The sequence below is a fragment of the Mirounga leonina genome, unplaced genomic scaffold, assembly GCF_011800145.1.
Source record: "Mirounga leonina isolate KUSES-001 unplaced genomic scaffold, KU_Mleo_1.0 Mir_115, whole genome shotgun sequence".
Taxonomy (NCBI): domain Eukaryota; kingdom Metazoa; phylum Chordata; class Mammalia; order Carnivora; family Phocidae; genus Mirounga; species Mirounga leonina.
The window spans coordinates 12,693,206-12,720,892 of record NW_023270268.1 but is presented as its reverse complement, the minus strand read 5'-3'; the positions used below and the strand labels follow the sequence as shown (position 1 = coordinate 12,720,892).

Below are 27,687 nucleotides of genomic sequence, written 5' to 3'. Positions count from 1 at the left end.
ACTAGTGTCAGGAAAACAGAAAAGAGCAGGGATTTGAATGACTTTATTCTTTTTGAGGGTTACAAGGGAAAGAGCACCAGTGGGAAAAAAGTCTAGTATGATAACTTCAAAGAAAACACGTTGACCATGTCTGGCTACGATAATTTTTTAATAACCCCTTATGTTAATAGAGTGCTTTATGTAAAACTCTTTCACCTGGGTGTCATATTTAATTCTGCAAACAACCCTCTGAATGGGTATAATTACCCTGTTTTACAGATACTACGGAAATGGAAGCCCAGAAAGATGAAACCATCTGAGGCATTGTAAAGCATCACAAATTTGTGTTTCTGTCATTTTACCATTTTTTGGTCTTCGTGCTCCCTTGCTGCTTAATTTTCCAAGTAAATGTAAGACAAACACTATGGTCCCATCGTGTTTTTATTTTTTATTTTTATTTTTTTTTTAAAGATTTTATTTATTTATTTGAGAGAGAGAGAATGAGAGAGAGCACATGAGAGGGGGGAGGGCCAGAGGGAGAAGCAGACTCCCTGCCGAGCAGGGAGCCCGATGCGGGACTCGATCCCAGGACTCCAGGATCATGACCTGAGCCGAAGGCAGTCGCTTAACCAACTGAGCCACCCAGGCGCCCAGCCCATCGTGTTTTCATATTTCTGTAGCTAACTTGTAGTAGAGGGGATGGTAGGGTTCATGTCAAGAAGCCCTGTTCTTTGCCTCAAAAATCGGAAACCATATTTAGGAAGGGAGAATTCCCTCCTTCAAGACACACTTCTCTGAGGGCTTTGTCGCCCGGTCTTACTAGAGTTCAAGCTATGTAATGAGTCATTTTTCTTTATCTCCTTTTCTTGTGGGGCAGTTTTTCTTTTAAACACTACGCAGTCGGACTTCTTGAGGGTTATGTCACTCCTGCCAATAGATACAGGTGGTCATTTATAAAAGACTGTGGCAGTTGCCACAGTCCTGTCGTTTTACTCTTTGCCAGAGCTTCAAGGTCCTTCACATGATCAGGGAGATGGATGTCTTTACACAGGAAGGGTGTGTCTTCACCGTATAGGCCTAGAGGTCAAGTGTTGTCTTTGGCTTTCTTTCCCAGAACTTTTCAAAGATGAATGTTTGAATACAGATACAGAGAAGAACAAGATTGTTTTGACTGGCAGAACACAAGAAACACAGACATCTAGTATTTATTTAAATTACTTTTATATAAAAGAACTTGTATCTTGAGGAGTAGCAAAGCCTACTTACTTGACTGACATTTTCAAAGGCTGTGGTAAAGAATCACCTTGATTAGCAGAAACTGCGTTCTGTTTGCCAGCTACACAAAGCTAACTGATAACTCCTGCTTGCCTGCAATTTGCTCTATAAATGTTATTTCCCCCACAACATAAAAAGAGAAGTTGAGTCATGATGTTGTTTACTCCACTTTGGTTAAGGAAACACGTTAAATGAGCTCCCACATTATATAGTATGGACTTCTTTCTCTTCTTTTCCACCATTATTCATCAGGATGATTTTTCCAGTGGACTCGGAACTAAGGATTATTCTGATCCTTCCGCCTCTGTGAAAATTTCCTAGAAGAGATCAGCGTCTTTAAGGAATGACTGGGTTCATGAGTTTATGTGAGAAGTGGAGAGATCTTCAAATTAGAATAGGTTGCAGTGTTACCTTTTTATGTACTTCTTGTTTAAAAAGGATGCCATAGTAAATCTTCTAGAAGACTACCTTTTATATAATCCTTTAAAAAATGGTAATTTGTACATACTGTTTCCTGTTAAGGCATATGTAATTATACTTAGAAAAATACTCAAATTTTGAACATTTCAGAGATGGTCGGTCCCTCTTCAGATCTGGTACATAGGTGGTGCTCAATATATGTCGTTTAAATGGAATAAGATAGAAAAAAAAATCCGAGACTAGGAAGAGAAATTAAATTGTAGAACTATATTGACTTAAAAGTTATTTTTTTGTGTTATATCTATTTAGCTTCGTGATTTTCTGAAGGAAAAGCTTCTCCACAACTGTTAAATCTGATCTAAGGAACTATTTATCTTATTAATTTCATTGGTAGTTTATCTAAAGGGAGATACACTTTCTTACGTCGGACTTTTTTGAAGTCATTATTCATTTTTGCCATGTGGGATCAAAATCCTTTAAAAATTCATCTTTCTCAGGAAACCTGCTCCTCAGGTCTTCAGACAGACCCTCCTTCAAACTCATTGTGCCCTTGGCGATTGGCAAAGGATTTCCACCCTTTAAAAAGATAGGAATTTGTAAAACTCTTACTAAAAAATTAATCTAAAAATGACCTTCCAGGGAGAATTTGTAGAATAGCAACCTAATGCATTGGCACCAATTATGTTGATGATCTCTGCCTCATCCCAAAACATTATCAGAGTTTGAGTCACATAAGAAAATCACCTGGAGAGCACCAGGGTGGCTCAGTCAGTTAAGCGTCTGCCTTCCCTCAGGTCATGATCCCAGGGTCCTGGGATGGAGTCCCACATCGGGTTCCTTCCTCAGTGGGAGTCTGCTTCTCCCTCTCCCTCTGCCCTTCCCCATGCTTATGCTCTTTCTCTTTCTCTCAAATAAATAAAGAAAATCTTGAAAGAAAGAAAGAAGAATCACTTGGGTTGGGCTTGACCCTACCTGTACACATTGATAAAAATGTTCTGTTATAATGCAGTTTGAGACTTTCCTAGCAGCCAGGCCAAGCTGGGGAACATGGTTTGTAGGACTGCCCCCTTGTTCCTGTTTAGTTCTTTGCTCCATACAGAATAAATCTTTTCCTGGACTGTATTTATTTTTTTTTCCTACTCTGGCTGCACATAAGAATCATCTGGGGAGCTTTTAAAATAATCCAGTGCCTGAGCCAAACCCCCAGAGTTCTGATTCATTCACCCTGGTGTAAGGCCCTGGCATCAATATTGTTTGAAAAGATCCCCAGACCATTCCGTTGTGGAACCCAGGTTGAGAAACGCTGATTGCTGCACATGGAGGATTTGAACAGAGAAGTCAGGGTATTCACTTAATGTCCCACAGCAAAACAGTACCATTGATTAGGGTCAAAACGTCCCATCCTCTGACTCTAAGTCCAGTATAACAAATAAGAGTAAGACTTTGTTACAGAGTTATGGGAGAATCAAAATCCCTTTCCTTCTGGAAACTCACCAGCACAGTGGGGGTAAATACTCATCTAAAGCCTGTCTCACACAGTACAGGAGCTTGAAAATCAAGGCCAGAGGATCTGGAGCACTGTAGGGTGGGTTGCAGGTGGGTAACTTTCCAAAGGAGCCAACAGTTGACCTGGCTCGGAAAGGCTGGGCACCCCTCCATGGTACCATTCATTGTCCACTCATCAGCAGTTGTGTTTCTGCACTTGCTTCAGGGAAACTGAGGCACAGTGGGGAGAAGCCTGCTTGGGATGCACGCCCACCAGCCACACAGAGGAGGTGTCCAGCTCTCCTAAGCCACAGCCGATGTGGGCAGTCAGCACACTCTCTGTCTTGGGCCTCTCCTTATGGAAGGTGGCAGACACCCAGTGTCCTTGGGAAGCCATTCTCTGGGTCCCTCTCCAGTCCCAGTGACCCCCTACAGCTGCTGGCAGAGGCACTGAACTCTTTCTGAGGGCTGGGCAGACCACCCTGGGGATGGGAGATCTTGTGGGCAGATGGAAATACTGGGGGTGAGGAAGGCAGAAGGAGTTAACATACCATAGAGTTTCAGGTAAGGGGTTGTTTGGCAGAAGGATAATCAGACTATGGGGGCCTTAAATACCAGGCCATGTTGTGTGGGCTTAATTCTCTGAGTCACTGGCATATTGTAAGTAGGGACATGGTGTAATAGAGCCATCACAAGGCTGGGAGTTTGTGATGTGAAGACTGTGAACGCCTTTCTTCTTTGCCCCCAATGCCTGCCCTCTGCAGGGGCATCCATCACATCCTGCCTATGCACCTGGTCTGCACCTGGGCCCTTCTTGCTTCTCATCCCACGTGAGGGTTAGCGGTCCACCAGCAGCACCTCATGATATTTAAAACAACAGTTCCTTCATTATACCTCAAAAGATATATGGGGAAGTGTCCCAGAACGTCTAATATGTCCACATTCTCTTTAGGTTCTGTGCAGATCTCACTCCATACAAAGTCGTCTGCTGACTCCTCTGGAGTGAGGTGTGAACAAAACCAAACAAGGGCACAAATTCATTAATTCCAAAGGGGTGCTTTCTTTTTCCGGGGCCTCACTCGTAGACGTTTTCCTGACATGTTCACACCCCAAGTATCTCCAACATATACTTCATACTTTTAGAAATCTGAAGAATTTAGAGTTTCAGTTGGGTAGAGCCTCAATGGAATACTTTTATTATATCTAATGCCGTTTTAGTGGGCTTGAGACTAGGGAGGTTGGGCTGATTGGACAACATATATAAACCATTGCAAAGAATGTACTAGAGTGGAGAACGATGCCAATAGCCCAGAAATCCTTAAAATCCTCCTCTTCAAGTCCTCTGAAGGAACACAATCAGGTAATTTCTTAGCATCTATAGTCATAGTGGGACCGATTACATTATTTATATCTTTCCATCCATGTACTTGGGAATTATAGGCTGTTTCTGTCTGGACACATGATATTCTAATGTTTATGAAAATACTCTTTAGTAGTACACTTTAATTATAATACTTTGTTCTGGGAAGATCCAGCCAGGCCTCTTTTATGATCTGTGTTTTTAGTTTTAATCTTAAAAGGGCTGTAAAAATAGTATTGTCTTGCAAGAAAAAAAAAATATGATTAAAGTCAATGCCCGTGGAGCACTAGGGATTATAAACCATTTAAACTTCTCCTGGAAATACTGGATAAAAAGAGAAGTTACACAGGCAGGTAGAAGTCTCCAAGGAGAAAACTTGCCCTGGAGGAATGCTTTTAATTAGATTTGGCTTCCCTCAGAAGAGTCTAGCGAAGTGGCTTTCCCTGAGGGCTTTGGGATTTTCCCCTGTGAATAAATTCTCTCCCCCATCGGTCATCTCTCCACTGTGTTCTTCTAGAAACTCACCCTTACTTGACATGCCGTGACTTGAACCCTCCAGAAAACCTTGGAAAAGAAGCCAGTATTTTTTTCTGAAATGTTAATTTCCTTGCTTTAGGCTTATGTAGGCTTTGACTGGAAACTTAATCTGTGTGCCTCGCTCTGCATTATGTTTCAGCCATTGAAATGGGGCTTAATAAGAATTACTTGATAACCTAAGAGTCAGATGAGCCTCACTTTTTTTATTTTTTTAAACAGTCTTTTATCTTAGGCGCAGGGATTTGCATTTTGAGAGGTTGTGCCAGCTGACTTGAGCCCCCACAAGTTTCAGCTTGTTGCTTGTTGGTCCATTTTTCTCACTTCTGGAACCTTCTGTTGCTGCCACTCATGGTTTATGGGTTTACTGGGGAACTCTAGTCCTAGTCCCTAATTGTCTTCTGTCCCTACCTCAGCAATAAATAAAACAGATAGCCAATCGTTTCCTACATTAACGCATCCCTTAAGAAGTCAGGATGAAACATTAATTACAAAGGCCATCCAAGCCAGCAGGCAAGTCTCTTCCCCGTGGTACTTCTTTTCTGCTCTGCCCTATTTCTCCTTCCGTGTCCCTTATAGCTTCTGATGTCAGAGCTCCCTGGAAGCTGAGGAGCCCAGGTCTTTCAGGATTTCCTCAGATTAGTGTTGTCCAATAGAACATTCTACTGTGATGAAAATGTTCTAAATCTCTTCTGGTGACACATAGCTGCTAAGCACTTGAAAATGGTAGTGCTACTTGAAACGGAATATGTGATTTTATTTTACTTTAGTTATTTATGTTTATGAATTTAATTATTTAAATTTAAATGTAGAAATCCTTGTGTATTCCTGGCTACCATATTACACATATTACATTTTTTTTTAAAGATTTTATTTATTTATTCATGAGAGACAGAGAGAGAGAGAGAGAACCAGAGGGAGAAGCAGGCTCCCAAGGAGCAGGGAGCCCGATGCGGGACTCGATCCCCCGACCCTGGGATCATGACCTGAGCCGAAGGCAGACGCTTAACCGTCTGAGCCACCCAGGCGCCCCTACACATATTACATATTACACATATTACACAGTGCAGCACCAGACCCTTGGCTTCAGAACAATGACAGTGTGCCTTGACAGAAGCATCTTCTCTTGAGTGCCTTGTGGTCGTCTTCTTCTTCTTTTTTTTAAGATTTTATTTATTTGAGAGAGAGTGAGAGTATGAACAGGGAGGGGGCAGAGGGAGGGGAAGAAGCAGATTCCCCACTGAGCAGAGAGCCTGTGATGCAGGACTCAATCCCAGAAACCTGGGATCATGACCTGAACCGAAGGCAGATGCTTAACTGACTGAGCCACCTAAGTGCCCCTCCCCATGGTCTTCTACCTTCATGAACCTGTTCTTCCCAGGAAAGAAACTCTCTTCACTTCTGAACTGACTTCTTTTGCTTCTAATTTTGATTAATGGAAACTTGAGCTTTTTATTTTTATTTTGTTAGATGCACAGACTATTCACACTCTCCACACTTGGGTTCAACATGTCTTTTTTTTTTTTTTCTATTGTCCTATTTCCTCTGTGAGCATATCTTTATTCCTTGCCCAACAACTGCAAATATGCATTTTTTTTTTTCAAATAAGAGGAATTTGTCAGAAAGGTAGAAGTTTTCTCTAGGAACCTAAGGAAGGGATATGAAACTTGACGTCGCAGGACAGAGGGAAATGGAAAACTGGAAACAAGTGTTCATTGTGTACCAACTACCACGTGTCAGGCAATGTTGAAGATTTTAGGGTACAACAGTGAGCTAAACAAAATCCATTATACTCAAGCTAGCAAATAGGATTCTACTAATATGTGCAGGGTGAGGGGCAGAGACTAGAAAGGGTTGTCATATTTCTCTCTGAAGAAGGCATCTATCTGAGGTAAGAATGTTCTAGTTGGAGGAATAGCAAGTCCAGATGTCCTAAAACTAGAGTGTGCTTGTTACCTCTTCACACCCTCTCAGCATCCCCATGGTCTCTCATCTTTACATTTTTTTTTTTTTACATTTGTAGATACACATTTTTACATTGGACTCCTCAAGATATCGAGTCAGTCCGCAATCCCATTGGTGTTGGTAAGAAGGTTAGATTAAGATGGATGAGAGGGGCACCTGGGTGGCTCAGTCGTTAAGCGTCTGCCTTCGGCTCAGGTCATGATCCCAGGGTCCTGGGATCGAGCCCCCCATCGGGCTCCCTGCTCAGCAGGAAGCCTGCTTCTCCCTCTTCCACTCCCCCTGCTTGTGTTCCCTCTCTCGCTGTCTCTCTCTCTCTGTCAAAAAATAAATAAAATCTAAAAAAAAAAAGATGGATGAGAGACTGTGCAGTGTACTCCAAATGTGCTTTCTCGGTCACCTCTAGGGCCATGCAGCATTTTAACACGTCTTAGCTCTCATTCTAGCACTCGGCAGTTTCCAGCACTAGGGAGGTTGAATGAATCAGATTATTTGATTGGGGGGCAAATCCAAGGGGCAGAAGTTTGCTGCCCATGAGAGTTTGTACAAGAAGTCTTCTGAAGAACTAGAAGGTATTGTCATTTGACCTCCCAAGGACAGTTCAAAACATTTCGAAGTTTGAGTTACTTATTCCACGCTTAGCCCTAGTAATGAATGTTACTTTCGTATGGAAATATGGCTCTTCACACTGATAGAAGGAGCCCCCTGTATTCCAGTACTCAGTGGCAAGAACAAGGCAGCTCAAGAGCTGTGGGCGTGGCTCTCATTTTCTGTATGGAAATGACTACTGGAGTCTTTCTTGACTCCTCCACAGCCTATTGACAATGAAAGCAACATCCTCATGTAAATTTTCTCTTCTCACCAACTTCAGGGGGATTGTTATGGCGGGCGTGGAGGGCGGTTGACTTTTTACTCAGTGGCGGAGAGCATCACATAAATCGCGGCTCCTTTACCTTATGAGACCCCTTTCTGCTGTTTACTGCAAATAGCATTAAGGTCATGACAGCGATGAGTAATGCCCAGGAAAGGCATAAAGCTGCTTTACACTTTCTCATCCAACTGCACTGTGAGAAAACAAGCAAAGTTGCCCAGGTTAAGGGCAGATTCTCAGATTTCATTTCAAATTTCCTACCCTTTGTTGTCCCTTCTTGAAGGCTTCACAATGCTTAAAACGTGTTTCTTTTTTATTTCACTTCCTCTGCTTGAAAAACACGAAGCGGAGGTTTCAAAGTATTTGGTGTTATCTTAGAAACCAAAGTGAATCTGAATGTGCCTTTTAGTTTTCTTATGCCAACTAGGCCAGGGTAGTTTGGCTGCTTGCTAGTCTCCCCAAATTCTTTTAGAAGTGGATCGCAGTTTTAATATAATGCTAAAACTATACCAGGAGTGGTTTTTACTTTTATGTCTTTAAAATTGTATTTCTTTGCCTTAATTTTTACTTTTGGGAAAATCAGCCTTAAATAGATGGCAGAGTAGAAGGAGCTTGATTTGGAATTTTTGGCTTTTAATTTAACATTTACTGAGCCCCTGTTTTGTGACAGACCCTGGGCCGAGGCTATCCACCTTGGAACAAGACAGATGATGGTCCCTGACATCATGAAGCTTACAGCCTGCTGTCGGCCCACCTCAGCATGTAACTTTAAACACTTCCCTCTTCTGTAAAATGGAAGCAATAACGCTAATCTTCCATAGCCATTTGTCAGACGTAATCAAGGTATAGATCAAGTAATAGGATGTTTTTATACAATCATACATGTTATTATTACTTATCATTCAGGCTGAGCCCAAAAATGGATTCAGAATAAACAGAGATGTTTCTAATGCTGGAGGTTGTTTTTTTAAACTGCTAGAGTGAATGTCTGTGCTCTAAACCAGAATTTCCTCCACATCCCCCATAAAATTAGAGGAAATGCCTATAAGGGCTGAATGGAAAGTGATCCCTTGTCATCTGACATAATTTTCCTTCCTTCCAACCTCGGGATGCACGAATGTTTTTTCTTGCAACATGGATCAGCTGCAGTGATCAGGTTTAAGCCCAAGTGTTAACAGGGGATGTGGACCTCCCAAAGTTGCAAAGAGTGGGTTTCTCAACGAGCAGAGAAAACAAAACTTAAATCACACTGCTTGATAGTCCTGAAGCCATTTTTCTTATAAGCTGAAACATAGCATCTCATTGTATTTAACCAGAGCTGCCAGGTCAAAGCTGGGGCATGTTTGAATGATTCAGCTCTCTTGACTTTTGGGGGTTGAATTGTGAGTATTTTCCAAAATGAAAGGGGCTTGAAGATCATCATATTCAGCCACCTATTTGACTGGTCAAAGGATACGCACAGAGAGTGACTGAGTAGCTTCCCAGAGAACTCAAAGCCAGCTCACAGTTTGTCCAGAGCCTTCTCTGCTGCAGGCTGCTTCTACTCCCAGCGTGAATTCTCCTCCAGTGGGAATTGTATAGCAGTATCACATAATTAATTTTTACATGAGTAAATGGCTTCACGAAGAAGAGATTAAGGAATATTGATTTCCATATATCTGAATGGCACAGAACACTTCTTAACTAGATACTTAAAAATCTAGTCCAATTGTTGCTTATATTCTTCTCCAATTTTCTCATCAACTGTGAATCAAATTGTACTGGTTTTATTTCCATGAGAAAGAAGGCCAAACATAACTTCATTTCAACATTTTAGAATTCCGTAATCTTCAGGCGCCTCGGTGCCTTCCCATCTCTGCATGTCAAACTCACTACTTTTATTGGCATTTTGCCAAATAACACACGAAGAGCCTCAAAGCCAAGGCGGATCAGCTGTCCCTGGTGAACGCTGTGCAAGAGTCAGCAGAGGATTCGAATATCGAACTCGATCCTCAAGTTACTACCTACTTGCCAGACCTAAGCTGGTTATGAACAATATTTTAAAACTAGATGATTTGGCTCTAGAAGGGTGTTTAAAGATCCTGAGCACTCTTGGGAGCTTGATTATAACAGTGGTTGATTCCGTTATATCTCTTTGAAAGCTTTGGACCATGGCGGTAACAAAAAGTTACTATATTTCAGTTTGTCTATTCACTCAAATTTTCTGAAATCTTTTGTAGAAGTCATCAAACTGCTGCATTCTGTTGATGAGTAGGAATAGATTTACCAAACTCTTAATTATCTTGTCATGCTTTTCGTGTAATTTTCTTTTGTGAGAGAGTGTTGCATGCCGTGTTACTTTTCTAACCAGAGTGCCTGTGTGGCGCTTTTTATCGTCCAGATGATTTTCACATGTAGTTCCAGCATGCTTTCTCTTCATCCTGACCCTAGAAAGTACCATTTCATAGATCAAGAAATGGGGGTTCTAAGAAGTCAGGTGGCTTGCCTTGGGTCCTACTGCTCTGATTAATGGCAGAACTGGAACTCTGAAGTCTTTGACTCTAAAACCGTTGGACTTCACTAAGCTGCCTGCATTATGTATGTCTCCCAAAATAAGTGAAGTAATTACAAAGAACCAAAGCTTTTTCTAAGAAATGTACTGCTCCCTTGCCCCTACCTGCCCCCTCCCCAACTTCTTCTGGCCACACTCAGTGTCTTTGCTTTCTGCTGGAGGGAGCATAAAGTTCTGCTCGGGAACCTTTACAATGGGGATGGCTATCACACCACCAGTATCAGGAGCACTGATTTGCTTGTGACCCGTGGCTTTCTTTCTCATTAGCTGTCTCTCATTGACCTTGGATAGTTATTTCACCTCTTTGACCCTTAATATCCCCATCCATAAGATGGTGATGACAAAACCACGTGGTGCTTATGATGAGCAAATGAAATAATCATCACAACACTTGGTATTGGACTAGGCATTTGGTCTGCATTCAATAAATGGTGTAGAAATAACTATTATTATTATTATTACTATCTCATGCAAATCTGATTTCTAAAGTAGAAAATTTTCCTTCTCCTTGAACTGAAATAAGTGAGTGTCCACATTAGTGAATCAAATACATATTGGAAAATATCCATATTAGAGAGTTATACATGAATTTTTGCATTCCAGTTAAACCTCCAATACCAAGCGTCTGACTCTTTGTTTCGGCTCAGGTCATGATCTCAGGGTACTGGGATCGAGTCCCACATTGGGCTCTCTGCTCAGTGGGGAGTCTGCTTCTCCCTCTTCCTTTGTGTTCTCGCCCCCACCTCTCTCTCTGAAATAACTACAAAATAAAATCTTTAAAAAAATAAGTAAACCTCCAATACTGGAAGAAAGAGTTGAGTGGACATGTTAATAAATCATTTATGGTGAAAATTCAGATGGCCACAGGGGCCAGACAGGGCTAGGTAGGAGACACGAGGGAGTACCAGGGAGTGTAAACATAGGAGTCCTCGTGCCACCTCAAGGGCCCACCGCCCCTTACCAGCTGACTGAGGACTGTCATCAGGGGACCCTGTAGTCCCACTGCTGCCACATCTTTTTAGTTTCTTAATTGGAGTTGGAAATATGGCTTTTCATGTGAAATATCCTCATTTTAAAACTTGGGTCACATTTTCAAAAGAAAGAGTTTAGGCCAAACAGAGCACATCAGGGGGCTGTACGTGGCTCATGCAGTCCTGTCTCCCAGCCTGGTCTACTCCCAGGTTACTTTGTGGTCAGAAACCAAGCATCTGGGACCTTACCCCTTAAAGAAGTATTTCACCTGAGTGCTATGGTATTTCCCACCCTTTTCCAGAGTGGGAATTAGGGGAATCATCTGCTTTGACCAGTATTTTCACATACTTAATACAACTGTAATTGAAAAACCTCTCAGGCACCAGGCATGCACATTTTGAGGAGAAGGGGAGAAAGCCTCTACAGAGAAATTTCTAAATGAAAAGCCCAATCTCACAGGAAATTGATATGCAGGCCAAATTCCTTGCTTCGTTGAAGCAAATGGCTCATCTCGAGTGCCTATTTTTCTGATTCTCTAATAGTTTTTACCTTTAAAAAAAAAAATCCCTTCCCAGATTTTCTATTAGTTTTGGAATTTGGCATTAGTGCCTCAGCCCTTGAAGTGCCTCAGCACTTCAAGATAAAGTATTGTTTAAATCTTAAATGAATAACTTCATTAAGAAGCACATCTTTATGAAGAGCCTTTCCATTTCCAAGGTTCTTTAGATAAAAATCATTTTTGTACATTTTTTTTTTTTTTTGGTTCCCTGCAAGAACGTAAGCATCTTGAGGAAAAAGGATTATGTCTTATACTATCCACTCTTGCCCTCACGGTTTAATATGAAGCCGCTCACAGAGCAGATACGTGATGCATGTTGGTTTACGTCGGCTGATTTTTCTGGTAACAAATTATTTGAGCTGAATTGGAATGCGATAGCACTCCATAAATCGTGTGCTCATTATCTTGCCTCTATCAGGTTTTTACCAGTGCTGTTTTGACTGTCACCAAGGAGTTAGTTAATCATATTTACTTGCAGTAATCTCTGGGTCCCTTTGCTTGTTGCCACAGTATATACCATTCAAGTCGTATCAACTCAGGGAGAATTGTTTTCTCAGTTACTATTGCTTTACATAAAGTACCAACTTTCAAGCATTTCCCAGCAAAAGAACAGTTAATATTTTGACAGTATGTGAAATAGGGCCAAATTGTACCCCTTCACTTGGTATAGTATCTCATTTGCATTGATGTGGCTTAATTTTTTCAACCAGTTTCCTCTTTTCCTCAGCCCCAGCCCCTGCATGCGCCTGGTGTCGGCTCATCTCAAAGTCTCGACAGTTAGGATTTGCCAGATAAACACGCTGTGAAAATCAGCTTTCTCAATGATAAACTAAAATTGCCAAGTGTGGACGGTGGTATTTGTTGCCAGCTACTCACCCCTGCCCAGCTCTCTGAGGGCTGTTTTTCTACTAGATCCTATTAAAGATGAAGGAGGATGATTGCGAGAGTTGAAAGTTTTTCAGCTCTTTGAATATGGCAAAAATGCTAGTATTCTGAAATACTGCCTTTGGCAATAAGATAGATATTTCCATCTGCAAGAGTCATTTTAAATGTTTGGGTTTTGTCACCTGATATGTGACCTGATTCTGGGACATATATCCAAAAAAAAAAAAAAAAAAAAGAAAGAAAGCAAATTCGGCAAGTGTTGGGAGAACTCAAGCTGCACTTCATCCTCAACGATCCAAGAAATTCAGGGCTAAGCAAGAAAACAGAGTGTGCACATTGGGAGCTATTTGGAGCTCTAGGGGCTGGGGAGTGTTCAATTGAGAAGTTTGCAATCGAAACCCCAGCTCAGTTATTTTATGTTTGTCCCTAGAAAATGCCAATTATTTTTCCATTCAGCTACAGCTTGTTTTATTCTATATAGGGCTTTTAAAAATTTCCTTGTACATCAAATCTTAAAAATCCTCTTTTAAAGACACAGTCAAGTTTTCAATTTAAAGTACCCTATTGGATGAATCCCTTTGAAGCATGCTTTAATCCCTTAATTTACTTGTTTGGTGAATACAAATTTCTATGTTTGTTTATGCAGTTTCCTTAAAGCAATCCATAGTGAACAATTCAACTCATTTTAGCCAGAAAGGCTAAAAAATCAAAAACAAGAACACAAGAAAACAAACCTTCAAAGCTAAATTCCTCAGTTGAACAAGTCAAAGAGGGAGGAAACACACACGCACACACACACACGCACACACACACCCCTCCTCTCTGATTCATTGTTACCTATGCTTCAGTGAAGTTTTATTAGGATGGTTGACAACTGTCCAGATTCATTAGTTTATTTGCCAGCCCCTGACATTTAAGTTTTTAAACCAGGCCTTGAGTTTATTCAGTTCATTTCTTGAGTAGAATATTTCTATTATGAGAGTAGGCGGACAAAGTCTGAGATTCCATTCTTGGCCCTCGTTGCTTCTGCCAGGACTTTTTCTCTGCCTTCTCAACTCTCCTTGCCTTTTGTAAATCTCATTTGGGTCAAGCCAGGCGTATGAACAGCATACACACCAGAGCATGCATGTGCCCCTCAGCCTTCCCATATGCAAAATGCAGGATGCATATTTGTTGAATGATTCTCTGTCTTCAGAGATCTCGTCTCCACGTTGTCTGCATCCCTCATTCTGCTCAGCCTCTCCTGATCTGAGCAATGTTCTCAGCTCAGAGTACCTTTTTGTCCTTCCCCTGCCTCTCAAAACCAGCCATTCTTCAAGGACAGACTCCTCCTTGAAACTAGATATTCCTATAGCAGCTCTCTTTCTTTTCCTGACCTCATGCTTGCATTTAAAGGCAAGTAGGTAACGTTTGATAATTCTGCTTCTCCAACTAGAATGTAAGCCACAAGAGGGCGGGGACCAAGCTGAGGTGTGTTCTAAATCTCTTACTGTGTGGAGAATATCACAGACACTTGACAAGTCCTTAACTGTTGACCATGTGGTAGGCAATTTCGGTGTGGAATGACTGGAATGATTTTTCTGCCATTTCAAAGAGATTTTAGAGTATTGATTAGGTCATCCTTGGGAGGTTTTTTAAAAAGTATTATTATTACAGAGGGGCGCCTGGGTGATTCAGTTGTTAAACGTCTGCCTTCGGCTCAGGTCATGATCCCAGGGTCCCGGGATGGAGCCCCGCATCGGGCTCCCTGCTCCGCGGGGGGCCTGCTTCCCCCTCCCCCTCTCCCCCTGCTTGTGTTCCCTCTCTCACTGTGTCTCTCTGTCAAATAAATAAATAAATTCTTTTTTTTAAAAAAAGTATTATTATTACAGAACATTTGCATGAAAATATTCTGAAAAAAAATGAAAGAATTGATGTATTCAGGCCACTTGTCTCTATTTCTCTCCTCCCCGTACCCTGGTCCCCAAGTTAGCTATGTGATGGTTTCATAGTGATCCTGGTGCCGCAGGGACCATGTGGAACCATCACTTGAAGGAAAGCCCACCTCCCCTGCTCTCAAGATGTTTGTAATTCCTTAGAGAATGAGGATTCAAGCACTTTTAAAACTAAAAAAGAAGGTATTGCATTGTGTTAGACTCTCCAGGTATGCCGTGGAGAAGAAAAATATTCCTGAAATATCTTTGACTTAATCACGAGGTGTTTTTTGTTTGTTTATAGTAATTGGCCGAAGTATTTTATTCACTTGGAAGTGTCTTTCTTTCCTGGGGGATCATGAGGGGATGGACTCCTCTGAGGCTGCTTGACTTGCAGCTTTGTTCTGGAGGGGAGGACGTGTGTGACGGGCCCATACACTTGTCCCACCTGGTCTCGGGGGCCGTGGGTGTTTGTTGCCAGCATCACAGACCATGGCGGCTGCCTGCCAGATGGTTGCCTCAGTGTCTGACTCTGAAATGCCAACTGCAATTAAAAACCTTCTTTCAGAGAACAAGTCTTTCAATTCTGGGTCCATATGGTGATCAGAGCCTCTGGGCCTGTGATCGTTTAAGAGGCCAGACTCAAGAGAAAAGCAGATGGAAAGAACTGTAAGATGAGACATGCTTGTAAAAAAGGTGAGGAATAGTATTTAATTTTGCTGGATCCAGCATGAGTGGAGAAAGGGAAAATAATGGCCAGTCAAAAACTGGGTTCACCCTCACTTTCCTGCTCAACATGTGAACCAGCCTCATGGGCATAACCTGGGACCGGTCTCAGCTCCTACCTGTAATGCTCACTTTAATGAGGACTTGGCCAGGTTTCGGGTCCCCGTTCTTCCATCAAACATTAACCTGGGCGTTGCTGTGAAGGTCCTTTGCAAATGTGATTAACAACTGCAATCAGTTGACTTTAGGTAAAGTCGTTTACCCCCGGTAATGTGACTGGGTCTCTTCCAATCAGTTGGAAGGCCTTGGGAGCAGAAAAGGTTTTCCGGAGAAGAAATTTCAGTCTCAACACTGCCGCATTCATTCCTGCCTGAGTTTGCAGCCTGCTGGCCTGCCCTATAAATTTCAGACTTGCCAGCCCCCCTATTGCATGAGCCAATACACAACCCCACACCTGTGGGTTAAACGTATTCCCAAAAGCTTTGTGTCCCTCTTAGCATCTGAGAAGCACGGCTGAGAAGCATACTGAGTTCTGTTTGCCAGTTGCCATGGATTATTCTTTGAGTTGCTGCACGTAGTTGTATTGGTTTTCCTGGTCCTGCTCTGAAACATACAGCACTAAGCAGGACAGCCACAGGTGTCTGTAGAATAAATGAATTCTTAGGTGCCCCCCCAAAACACACCCCTAAACAAGAGTAGATAGATGCATGAATTCAAAGGTATGTGAATGCCTTCCTGGCAAAGTGTTTAAGATTATTTGTAGAGTCTTGAGATTTTTACCTACTAGTTCAGTTAATAGTTGACACTGTTCCAAAGATACGGACTAAGAATTTATATCCAAAATTCCCTACATTGATCTGGAGTAAACCCAAGCCTTATTAGGCTGCTCATCACTGAACTTCAAAGCCAACAGTACTTTTCCAGAAATAGACACAGCTAAGGATTGACTTAATTCATGTTCTCAAACCCTGGAACTTGTGTCTTCAGGCAATGAGTTTGGGGAAAATGTGTCCTAAAATGAGGAAGGCAGCGTGACCTAGACTGAAGGGCTTGATATTACTCATGGGTTTGTTTGAAGAGAAGTGAAATATGATGTGCCATGTGATCCCATCATATGCTGAAAGAAGCTGCCCATGCTTACTTCCTTTAGTGAATGACTTTCTAGGTGAGAGACACTCTTATTGAAACCTCTTTCTGGGGGACATTCTGAATAGCTAATTTGCCTGTTATGGGTAGAAAATTCCCGGAGGATTGTCAGCTGCGCACAGAGGTCCTAGAGACACTAAAATACACTACCTTAATATGAAAATATGTTAATTAAAGACGCAGGAGAGTAATTTAACCTGAATTGGAAGTGATTTTGAAGTTGGTTAGGGTTTATTCTGGGGTTAATTAGATGGCTTTTGTTGTGCTGTTTAGGGTAATAACTTTGTCCCTGGCTGTTCACATATATCCATTTATTCTTCATGACTTAGGCTTCATGAACATTATTAAACGTAAGGTGTTTGATACCCGTGGTCACAATGGTAACTTCTTTTCCCGATGACTGGAATGCACAGATGTAATCCGAGCCTACAGTGAATAGCCATCACCACCCTTCCTGCCCCCGGGAGCCCTGCACCCCACTCTGATTAGCGGTGAACTACTTAGGGTGTTTTCCATGACCCTGGAGGACACTCGGCTAGTCCTTGGATTCTTCAGTAAGGGTTTACAGGTCTTCAGGGAGTCTGTAAGTCAGCCTTCTGCAATGATGAGCACAACTTTGTACGTATGTCTCTCGGCCCCTTCTCCCCATCATGACTCCATAGCGTTTTTATCCAAATTAGGTGACCTCCAACAAAGCTTGAGGGCAGCTTTGCCCTTTACACTTCACCCTATCCCACCAACAGACATATTCACAAGGGAGAATGCTGGCTTAAAGAGGAGGCTGACCGTTATTGACTGGCCAGAGTTGTCAAGGTGGGGGGCCTCCTGAGGCCAATTAGCTAGGGAGTGGCTGGCTAGGGAAGGGAGGGAGGGAGGGGGATTGTAGTGAATATGCTCTAGGTAAAGGCTTTCAAATTTTGCAAAAAAAAAAAAAAAAAAGGGAAGAAGAAGCTGATCAAGCTAAAAAGTCTGTTCACCTTCGCAATGGTTGCTTTTACGATAATAAAGAGAAAAAAGAGGCCTCCTTACTGGGTGCTTATGACGTGATATGTGGTAACATACTTTACCTGGCACACAGTAGGTGCTTAGGTGTGCGTGCATTCCCGTTGTAAGCCGTCCCCTCCCCCGCGGGCCTGAGCCTCCAGGTGTGGAGGCCTTTTTCCCAGAGGTCATTGCAAAGGTCTGCTCTTTCTGGGCCTTGCTGTAGGCAGCAGGCCTCATACATCTGCACGTCTGCAGGGGCCTCGTTCGCAGACTGTGATCTGAGGGACACCCCAGAGCTGGGCAGCTTGGTGGCCCTTCTCTATTGTTTTTTGTGTTTTTTTCTTTCTCGATGGCCCTCTTTTGTGTCTTCACTGTTGATTGTGTTTTGTAGGCATTAGATCTAAACCACTTAAACTTGTCAACACGTCTGTGGCCGCCCCTGTGGCTTCCAACAGCGGACTCACTGTTGGCACGTCTCTCCTTTCACTCCTGACTCCTCTAGCTTTTCTCACTCTTCTTAGCTTGTGTCAGAAAAGCACTGGCCAGCCCAGCAAAGGACTCCTTTCCATCTGAGGTGTAAAAGGGTGCATCACATAGCATTCGGGCCCTGGTTTTTACAAGGAATCTCCTTCCAGATTTATTGAAGGGCTGGTCCTTCATTGTCACAGGAGGTGTGTGTGTGTGTGTGTGTGTGTGTGTGTGATGGGGGTGGGGTACCTTTTTTGTTTTCTGCTAGTCAGGTTGTTTTCAACTCATTCCAGGTCAGGGTTCTCTGCCTTGGATGCACATTAGAATATCTGGGCAGCTTCGAAAAACCTCGATGCTCAAGCCACCTTCCAGAATAATTAAATCAGCATATATGGAAGTGGGACTCAGGCCTCATTATTTTTTTAAACCTCCCTAGGTGATTGATTCTAACATGCCCTCAAAGTTGGTAACTACTAATACAGGCTAAAATCCTAAAATGTGAGAAGGTTGAATTCCATTTCATGGAGGCTTGATTTTATATTTAAAAACAACAAAGCTTCCTAATCTGCAAATACATGTTTGTTTGTGTGAAACATACTCTATGAAAAAAATTTCATATAAACAAAACATGACCCAGATTTTTGTTGTTTTACCCCGTCTTACAGGGAAATCTAAAGGGTTAAATTAGTTGCTTCACAAATAGATCCAACTCTAACTATTGTAGAAAAAATATATGTATTCATTGTCGTGTTAGTCCCAAATTGAACACAAAGTTCAGAAAGCATTTTGGCTTGTATTTTTAGCTTAGCATAAAGCTCTTGGTCTGGGAGACAAATTTCAAAATAGTTTGTTGCCTAAAAATACACTTCCTGAAATGAACTTGAGGCCTGAGAGGGATGAATGTTGTTTTTTTTTTCTTCTATATTTAATGTTACCACAAGAAAGCAAATCTGAAATTTATATATGTTTGTATTTTTAGAGACCCAGGAAACAGGTGCTATGCCTAAGCGACAAGGAGGGTTTCGTGGCAAAGTGTGGATGACAGAAATCAAAAATTCACGGGGCAGGGAGAGACCATGGGAGGGCGTTGAAGTTGTTTGTCTGGCTGTAGGCAGGAGCATACTTGACACAGGGAGGAGATGAGGAGGCTCTCCTTAGGCCTTTCCAAGGGAGAGCCCTGGGAGAAGCACACCTCCCAGCTGCCTAATAGCCAGTGGCTGGTCCAGTGCTATAGGTGGTCTAGGCATGTAATCTTTCTTAGTCTAGCCTGAAAGTGTCTCTAAGTTCATGTTTGTTGACCAAATGCCTCATAACCTTGTCTTACTTCACTTGACTCTCTAAACTCAACCCTTTATTTATTTATTTTTTTAAGATTTTATTTATTTGTGTGAGAGAGAGAGAGAGACTGAGCACGAGCAGGGGGAACGGCAGGCAGAGGGAGAAGTAGGCTCCCCGCTGAGCAGGGAGCCCGATGCGGGGCTCGATCCCAGGACCCTGGGATCATGACGTGAGCCAAAGGCAGACACTTAACAGCTGAGCCACCCAGGCATCCCTAAACTCAACCCTTTAATTTCCACTTTTCCCAATAGAAATGGATCTCTTGGAGGAAGAAGATGGGGCAGGCACTGTTACATCTTTTTTAATGGTCTCTCAACATGTAGCATGTGTTTTGCTAAGAATGGTCTGCCTTATAATATGCTATAGATGACTGTGAATGAATATTGCATTTATAATCGCCACCCTCCCCATCTGAGTGAAGAAGTTCTATATCGTTTCCCACTTGGTATAAAGAGCCAAATGTGAACTTTTATTCAGTCCTTGTGTATTCACTATTCACTCACTCATTCAACAAATACTTTTGGATACCTTCTGTGGAGCAGGTCCTCTTCTTGACACTGGAGACCCAGTATGGAAATAAGGCAGACAAAAGCTCAAGGAGCTTGCATTCTGGTGGATAGATTATAAACAAGTAAGTGAGTGAGATAGTTGTGCAGGAGATAAAACAGAATCCTATGCCAGTTACTTGTGGGCTGCTTTAGGATGAAGAGGTGACATTAATTGGCGACCAGAAAGGGGACAAAGGGAATTGCAAGTGAAAGGCTCTGAGGAGGAAGGAACTTGGCTTCTTCCAGGGAGGCCCATGTGTCCTAAAAGGTAATGAGTAAGGAGTAAATATGGGTTGGTGGTGGGGGATGAAGTCAGAGAGGCAGCGGAGAGCAGACTCTCAAGGTGGAACTCAGCTTTTCCACACCTGCAGGACTCCAGTGCTCTGAACCTCGCCAATGTTTGGGATTCTGTCTCGGAGACAGTCAGTGTTGGTTAATCACCAGATTTTCCTCAAAGCAATTAGAACCAGTCTCTTTCTTTCTTTCTTTCTTTTTTTTTTTTTTTTAAGATTTTATTTATGTATTTGAGAGAGAGAGCACAGAGGGGAGAGAGAAGCAGACTCTCTGCTGAGCAGAGAGCCCGATGCAGGACTTGATCCCAGGACCCCGGGATCATGACCTGAACCAAAGGCAGACGCTTAACTGACTGAGCCACCTAGGCGCCCCTAGAACCAGTCTCTTGCAAAGAAGGCCCTTAGAGCTCTTCCTGTGCAGGTCAGGAGAACGAGGGCAGTGTCCTGCCTCACCTACAGTGTCTCCTCTGAGTTGGCCAACACCCTTTCGTGCACCGCACAGCTCTGCTCCATTGTGACCTGTCTCTGCCCATCTGGGTGGTGACTCTTGTCAGGATCCCGTATCCTCTGTGCTTCTCTCTATTTTGGGTTACCCTACCCTCATCTGTTTCCTTGTCTATCTACTCAACTAAAGGATAATTTCCCTAAGGTAGCATTCTCTGTGCTCCTAGCACCCAGACTATGCAGTGGACCAATCAGATCTATGTTTCTTGATTGAACGATTGTGTTTGGAGATAGAGTGCCTTATGGTAATCAAGGACAAAAGCATGAAGTTACTCAAACCTTCTCCCCCCAACCCCAACCATACCCCCCTGCCATGGTTTTCATTACAAATTGCCTACGTGAAGGAAATTCTAATCTGATGTGAAGGCATTATTTTGGTTCATTTGAAATTGCATAACATCATCAGGAATTCATTGGCAGGCTGCCTAGCAGTGAGATACTCATTTAATGTGTCTTTCTTTCCTCTTCTCAGTTAATAATAACATGATGGTCACTGACAACAATGGTGTCATCAAATTTCCACAATTGTGTAAATTTTGCGATGTGAGATCTTCCACCTGTGACAACCAGAAATCCTGCGTGAGCAACTGCAGCATTACATCCATCTGTGAGAAGCCACATGAAGTCTGTCTGGCTGTCTGGTAAGGTGGCCTTTGAAAATCTCCGTTTCCCCCCCCTTTTGTAAGTGATGTACACCAGGGTACATGGAGTCAGGGCTCTCTCCATGCCCCCTCACACATCCCTTTCTTTCAGGCCATCTCTCTTTCAAATGATTACATGTAATTTCCAGAGAGATTCTGTCCTTCTTCAGATACATACACACCCATGTGTATCTATATTTATGTGCGTGTGACAGGATATAAGATGACTGTTAATATTTACAATAAATCCGAGGCCCCTTCCCTGTATGAAGGAGAGACATTTGCCACTTGTCATTTTAATTGACACCTGCTTGGTACCCCAGAGGGACACCAGGAGCTTTGTTCTTCTGAGGCAATCTCTGTCTTGTTCTGTGGAAGGAGAGGAGATGAAAGGTGGGCTGTTGGAAGAGGAAAGCTTTTGTCCAAAAAAAAAAAAAAGGAAGCTTTTTGGAGAACCAGAAGAACAACCCATTCTTTACTCAGAAGTCCTGGCCAGGTCACTCACAGCACCACAGGCTACATGCAACATCTTCTTGGATCAACACTGTGTATTTCTCTTAGATCACATTCCCTCCATATTCTCTCTCTCCCCCTCCCTCCCTCCATATTCCCTTCATATTCTCTCTCTTTCTCTCTCCCTCCCTCCCTGTCCCTCTCCCTCTCATTCCCCCCACCTTAACACACACACACACACACACACACACACATACATGGTGCTCACAAATCCTTTGATTCCTTCATAGTTACAGACTGGGAGTATGAGCAAGAGATAAAAGGAAAATAGAGATTAAAAGAGCCCCCCTTTTATAAAAATGTATAAATTCGTTAATGAAATATAACATTTATAGACTTATTCTGATGTTTTGAATTTATCAGCCAATTTTTTTTTTTTTTAAGTAACCTATGTGTCTCCTGGTCAGTTGGCAAATGAGAATATAAACCCAAATATCTCCCCGCTCCTCGTTGGGGGAGTAAGTCTTTTGACCACATATAGTTAGACTTGATGATAGATCTGGAAACTTGCAAATTTCCATACATACTGCAGATGAACTAGTTTGGCAAGCACTAAAAGAATGTTAATAGCAGAGAGCTGTTGTGATACCTTGTTGTACCTGCCAACTTCATTCAGGTCCAGTTCTGAGCAATGCCTTTGCAAAAGGGATTTTGACAAAGATCATGTCCAGAGGCAAAGGGGCCAGTATGATTGAGGGCTTAGGAAGTTGACGATGTGAGGAATGGCTGATGGAATCAGACACAGCAAGTCCAGTAGAGAGAAGACATGGATGAGTTCTGTTAAGAGATACTGGACGGGCTCTCAAGTGGAAAATATAAGAAACTTGTTCTGTGTAATCCTGAAGGGCAGAAAGAGGATCCATAAAATTTACCAGGGGACAGACTTCAGTATAAGTTTAAACATTTTCACAAATGTGGTTTCCCAACAGCAAAACAGGCTTCCTCCTCTGAGGAGTCAAAGTTCAGGAGATGCTGGGGGACCACCCATCAAGTCTAGTGCAGGAAAGACTGAGACACCAGATTGGGTGACCTCAGCGCTTCCTTCTTTGCTTCTGTTCTCTGCTGATCATCTTAACTTGTATATGCACTGTGACAGGAGAGCTTACTTCTGCTACCCCAAAAAGGCTCATCTAATAAAGACGTTTTTTTCTTGACCCACCGTACAAACCCCAGCGATTGAATGTGAATCAAGTCTCTCTAGGATTCCAGTCTTTGGAATGAAGCATTATGTTACTCGCTGTCTCAGGAAATGTGAGCATGTAGGGAAGAGGAAACCTCCCTGTCTCCTCACTGTTCCCACCGTAAAGAGTTAATGCAGTGAATGTTGTTTTTACCTGTCTCGGCAGAGACAAATACTCCTGTGGAGTGGAATGTAAGGAGGGAGAAAGGGAAGTGAGAGGTGCTGTGGTACACCTCGCTGATCACCCTCAGCACTGAGGCACTCCCCCCTCAACGACTGGCAGCAGTAGCTGCTGAAGGATCACCCCGAGTCCCTCCAGGGGACTACCCCCACCCCCACCCCCACAGACTGGAGCTTCTTCCCTCATTTGGCTCCTCCTCAAGTTTGCCCCTCTCCATTGGCAGCCAGCATCCCATGACTGGTTGATGCCAGAGTCCAAAATGTCTGGCCACTTGGCCTCCTTCGGGATGGCTCTGACCGGCCATCTTAGCTTCACGGCTTCCAAGGGATCAGTGAGTCGGTTGCTGCGATCTGCATCGTGGCTCCACCCCCACTGTGTGCGGGGTGCTGCTTCCCTTACTGGTGCCTCTCCGAAAACTCTCTGCACAGAAATCTCACAGCCTTAAGGTCTGTTTCCAGGGAACCCAAACTAACAGCCAGATGTGGAAACTGAAAGGCTCTACCCTGGTAATACATTGCAGTGCCTTTATGAGTCTTAGCTTTCTTTTCATTCATTCGCCGATTTGTTTGTTCATTTAACTGATGGCAGTTATGCACCCATACCATGTCAAATGTGTAAGTCCTTTCCAAGGATAAAAATCTTGTGGAACCAAAATTAATTTTATTATCGTGGTTCTTTTGTGAGTGGATAGTGGCAAACCTCTTCAGTGGCTCAGGGCAAATGTTTCAGGACAAAGGATAAGTCTGTATTTGGTTCATTGTATTTTCCCTTCTTATGCTCAACTGTATCCAAAGGTATTTTGCAAAGTCAGCTCTGCCTGCCAGGGAGCACTATTACAGGAGTGAGTGGAGAAAGAAGTTAAGGACTTTCCCCAGGCTCAAGTATTCTAACTGAATTTCCTCTCTGCAATTTTAGTCCTCTAAGCTGCAAGGGGGTGGAAGGCAAGAGGCTCTGGAAGAGCTGCCCAAGAGTTATAGAGTAGCTTTACATCAGGACTCAGTTCCTTCTTCATTCCATTCCTTGGCCTCTAGAAGCTTCCCAAGGAAGAGACATCATGCTTTTACCTGGGGGCACCGAAGACTCAGCGTGCCTTCATTTTGTTACCCAGACCAGAAAACAACCCTTGTTGGGCGTGTGCGTGCGCGCACACGCGCACGTGCACACACACCACTGTGGGGACAGGGAGGAAGGTGCTCTTGTTTCATGGCTGCCATTTTTGCCAAGACTTCCCAGGAAGGGAAGGGGTTAAGGATAAATGGATTTTTAAACATACATAGTTTGTTGTGTGATCACGCCTTCCCTGCTAGCCACGCTAGAATAAGAATTCCAACTGTGGCGTTTCCTTTACCAGTAGAGACCTGCTTAGCAAGGGCTTGCTCCTTTTGTACCCACTTGAGTGTTAGTTCCAGAACCAGAACCCTTGAACTCCTTCACAATGGCACGCATGGCTCTGCTGGAGTCAGCTCTGGGTTGCATGGAACTCAGCCACATTGACTCCATTCCTGGCTGGACTGTTCCATCTGCACCCTCACTTCTGCTCTTCTTATCCCCTTGTTGACATATCATCCTTTCGTGTCCCTAGTGGTGGTGCCATCAAAATTACTCTTTCACTGTGGATATGGCCCTGCCTGTTTTCCAGGTGAAGGCTGTATTTTCGCTGCTTCTTGCCTCCAACCTGCCTGCCATTTTGTTTGCTGCAAGCAGTCAGCTTGTGGGTGGGGGGGACGGGAGCGGCTGGGTGTGTGTGAACAGGCATGCAGGCACATATGGACCCTCAACTGCCGGCACTCAGAATCCTTCCCAGGGAAGATTATGTTCGCAAAACTGACCACCATTCGGGCCAGATTACCCCTTCCCTAGACTCCCCCTCCAGATGGAGAGAAGACTATTCAAGACAACAGGTATTTTGCATCTGAAATGGTCAGAGATGAGAGGAAAGAGGTCAGCCCAACCTTGGTGCTGGACAGAACCATCCAAGATGGCACGTTTATGAGAGAAGCAGATTGAAAGAGGCAGAGACGATACACTTTCCCAAGGATGCCAGAGTTTTATTTTGGCTTTTGCAATTATAATAGTGGGCATTAATCATGTCATTTTTAAATGTACTGTACACATAGAGCCCACTGAGCACTTTCTAGGGCCTCAGTCAAATGCCACGGGAGAGCTTCTTAGAGCCCTTAGCTGGGTTAGGCTTCAGACACGTGAAGTGAAGGGATCCTACATGTAGACGTAATTGGTTCATGGCAGTGTAAAATATTTCACTGAACTATAAATGAAGAACCCCGTGCAGTTCTTTCCCATGTGTTTCCATTTCTTCCCCTTCCGTTCCTTTCTGTGAGGCGGGGAAACTGCCAATGCTTCATCTAGGAAGTGTGTTCCGTGCCTTCCGCACAGCCTGCTGCCGACATGGGTTACGCCCTCACACGGAGCCCTCTGGGGCCCAGCAAACAGACGCGGGAACGGCCACGGCGTTCCCAGGAATGCTCTTGGAGCGCAGTTGAGCTAGATGTGACCCTGTCCCTGTGAGATAAGACCGGGGACGCGGTGTGAGCCTGGCAGGGTGTTCAGGACGGAAGGTTTAACCCTGAGGACCTCGCAGTCTTCGGCTTACCATGCCTTCCTCTCTCTTGGTTTAATTAAGATTTAAAGCGTAAGGTTCTCCAGCTGGACAGCCCCCAGGGAAAGCCTTCATGTTTACACTCAAAACGCAATGGAAAAAGCGAAATGGGTAGAAAAATCACAGGAGACTAGAGGACAACCTGTTAACGTGGGAGAACAGGAACCAGCTGCCGTTGTTCAAAAAGCTTTGGGAAGGAAATATGGTCCAGATTGCTTTTCTGTCCAGGGGGCCATATTCATCCATTCTCTTTCTTCTCCTCTCTCCCCTGCCATGAACTTCTGCACCCTAGGAGAAAGAATGATGAGAACATAACACTAGAGACGCTTTGCCATGACCCCAAGGACACCTACCATGGAATCGTTCTCGAAGATGCTGCTTCTCCAAAGTGTATTATGAAGGAAAAAAAGGTGTTGGGCGAGACTTTCTTTATGTGTTCCTGTAGCTCCGACGAGTGCAATGACTATATCATCTTTTCCGAAGGTGAGTGTTCTTCCCTCGAGGGTCAGGAACCCAGCTTCCTCTGTGTCCATCTCTGTGTCCCTGGTCCGAGGTCTCAGACTCCGTCTTCTGGGACTGGAGAGGGAGCTTACACTCTGTGGATTAGGAACCCAGTCACCAGGCGGGACGAGGTGCTTCAGGAGTGATAGGGTTCATTCTGGCCCATAGCCAGTCTGGCTTATAGGACCCACATTATCATTTGCCTTCAACCGACAGTGGTGGTTCTTCACGCAGTCCCTGGAGTGGCAGCAGCAGCATCACCTGAGAAATTTCCAGCAACACAGAATCTGGGGCCCCACCCCAGCCTGTGGAAGTAGAAACTCTGGGTGCGGGCCCCGCAGTCTGTGTTTGAGCAAGCCCTCCAGGGGATTCTGATGCTGCTCAAATTTGAGAAATGCCGGTCTGGAGATTGGAGGAGGCTGTTGGATACTGGAGGGAGACTTATTTGGAATGAGCTCAGGTGGTTTTGTGTACATGTTCTTAGGATTTGTCTGAAGAGTACTTGTTAATACTCCCATCTGAGAGAAGGACTGAAATGCAGAGGGCAAGTAACGAGCCAGGGTTTGCCCATGGAGGCAGTGAAAGGCGAGGTTAGATGCTAGCCTCCCTCTTTGAAGTTCAGGATTCGCTCAGCTTGAAAGGAGGGCACACACTGCTCCTTCAGTTTAAAACATTATTCAGTGATTTTCAACTACAAAATAGTGTATGTTCCTTACCAAAAATTCAAACAGTCCAACATGTAAATATTTTTAAATGGAAGTACATGAGCCTCATCCCCTCACTCCCGACCCAACAGATAATCAGTGTGGATAGTTTGTTGGATGCATACTTCTCTCTATTATTCATTTATATTATCCCTCCTTACCTCCTCTCTTTCCCTATTTCCTCCCTTTCTCCCTTCTTCCCTTCTTTAATCCATGTATCCATCCATCTATCCATCTATCCATCTATCCGTCCATCTGTCTGTCCACCCGTCCATCCATCCACCTCTCAGTGCAAATAGTTGATCATACAGTAAATATTATTTGATAATATTTTTTCACCCAACCACTTTTACTCCTCCTTTTAAACAAGACAATACATATGGATATACTACATGCCTCTTAATTATTGTCTAGAAATTCCATAATATGGATTATCTTCTCTGACTGATTTAACCATTCCCCTATTGGTAGATTATTAAGGTGTCTCCATTTTTCCTACATTGAATATCTTTGTAAAAGTGTCTTATACATTTGTGCTAATATTTCTGCAAAATAAGACTTGAATTTCATTTCTAGA

General features: G+C 43.4%; 1 protein-coding gene across 1 annotated transcript in view; it reads left to right on the top strand.

Annotated features, from left to right (window-relative positions):
• The window catches only part of TGFBR2 (transforming growth factor beta receptor 2), an 89,739-nt gene that overhangs the window by 14,867 nt on the left and 47,185 nt on the right, over window positions 1–27,687 (top strand). The window contains exons 2-3 of the mRNA XM_034993315.1: window positions 21,246–21,414; window positions 26,198–26,388. Coding sequence (XP_034849206.1) covers window positions 21,246–21,414; window positions 26,198–26,388 — 360 coding nt within the window. The remainder of the gene's footprint in view (window positions 1–21,245; window positions 21,415–26,197; window positions 26,389–27,687) is intronic.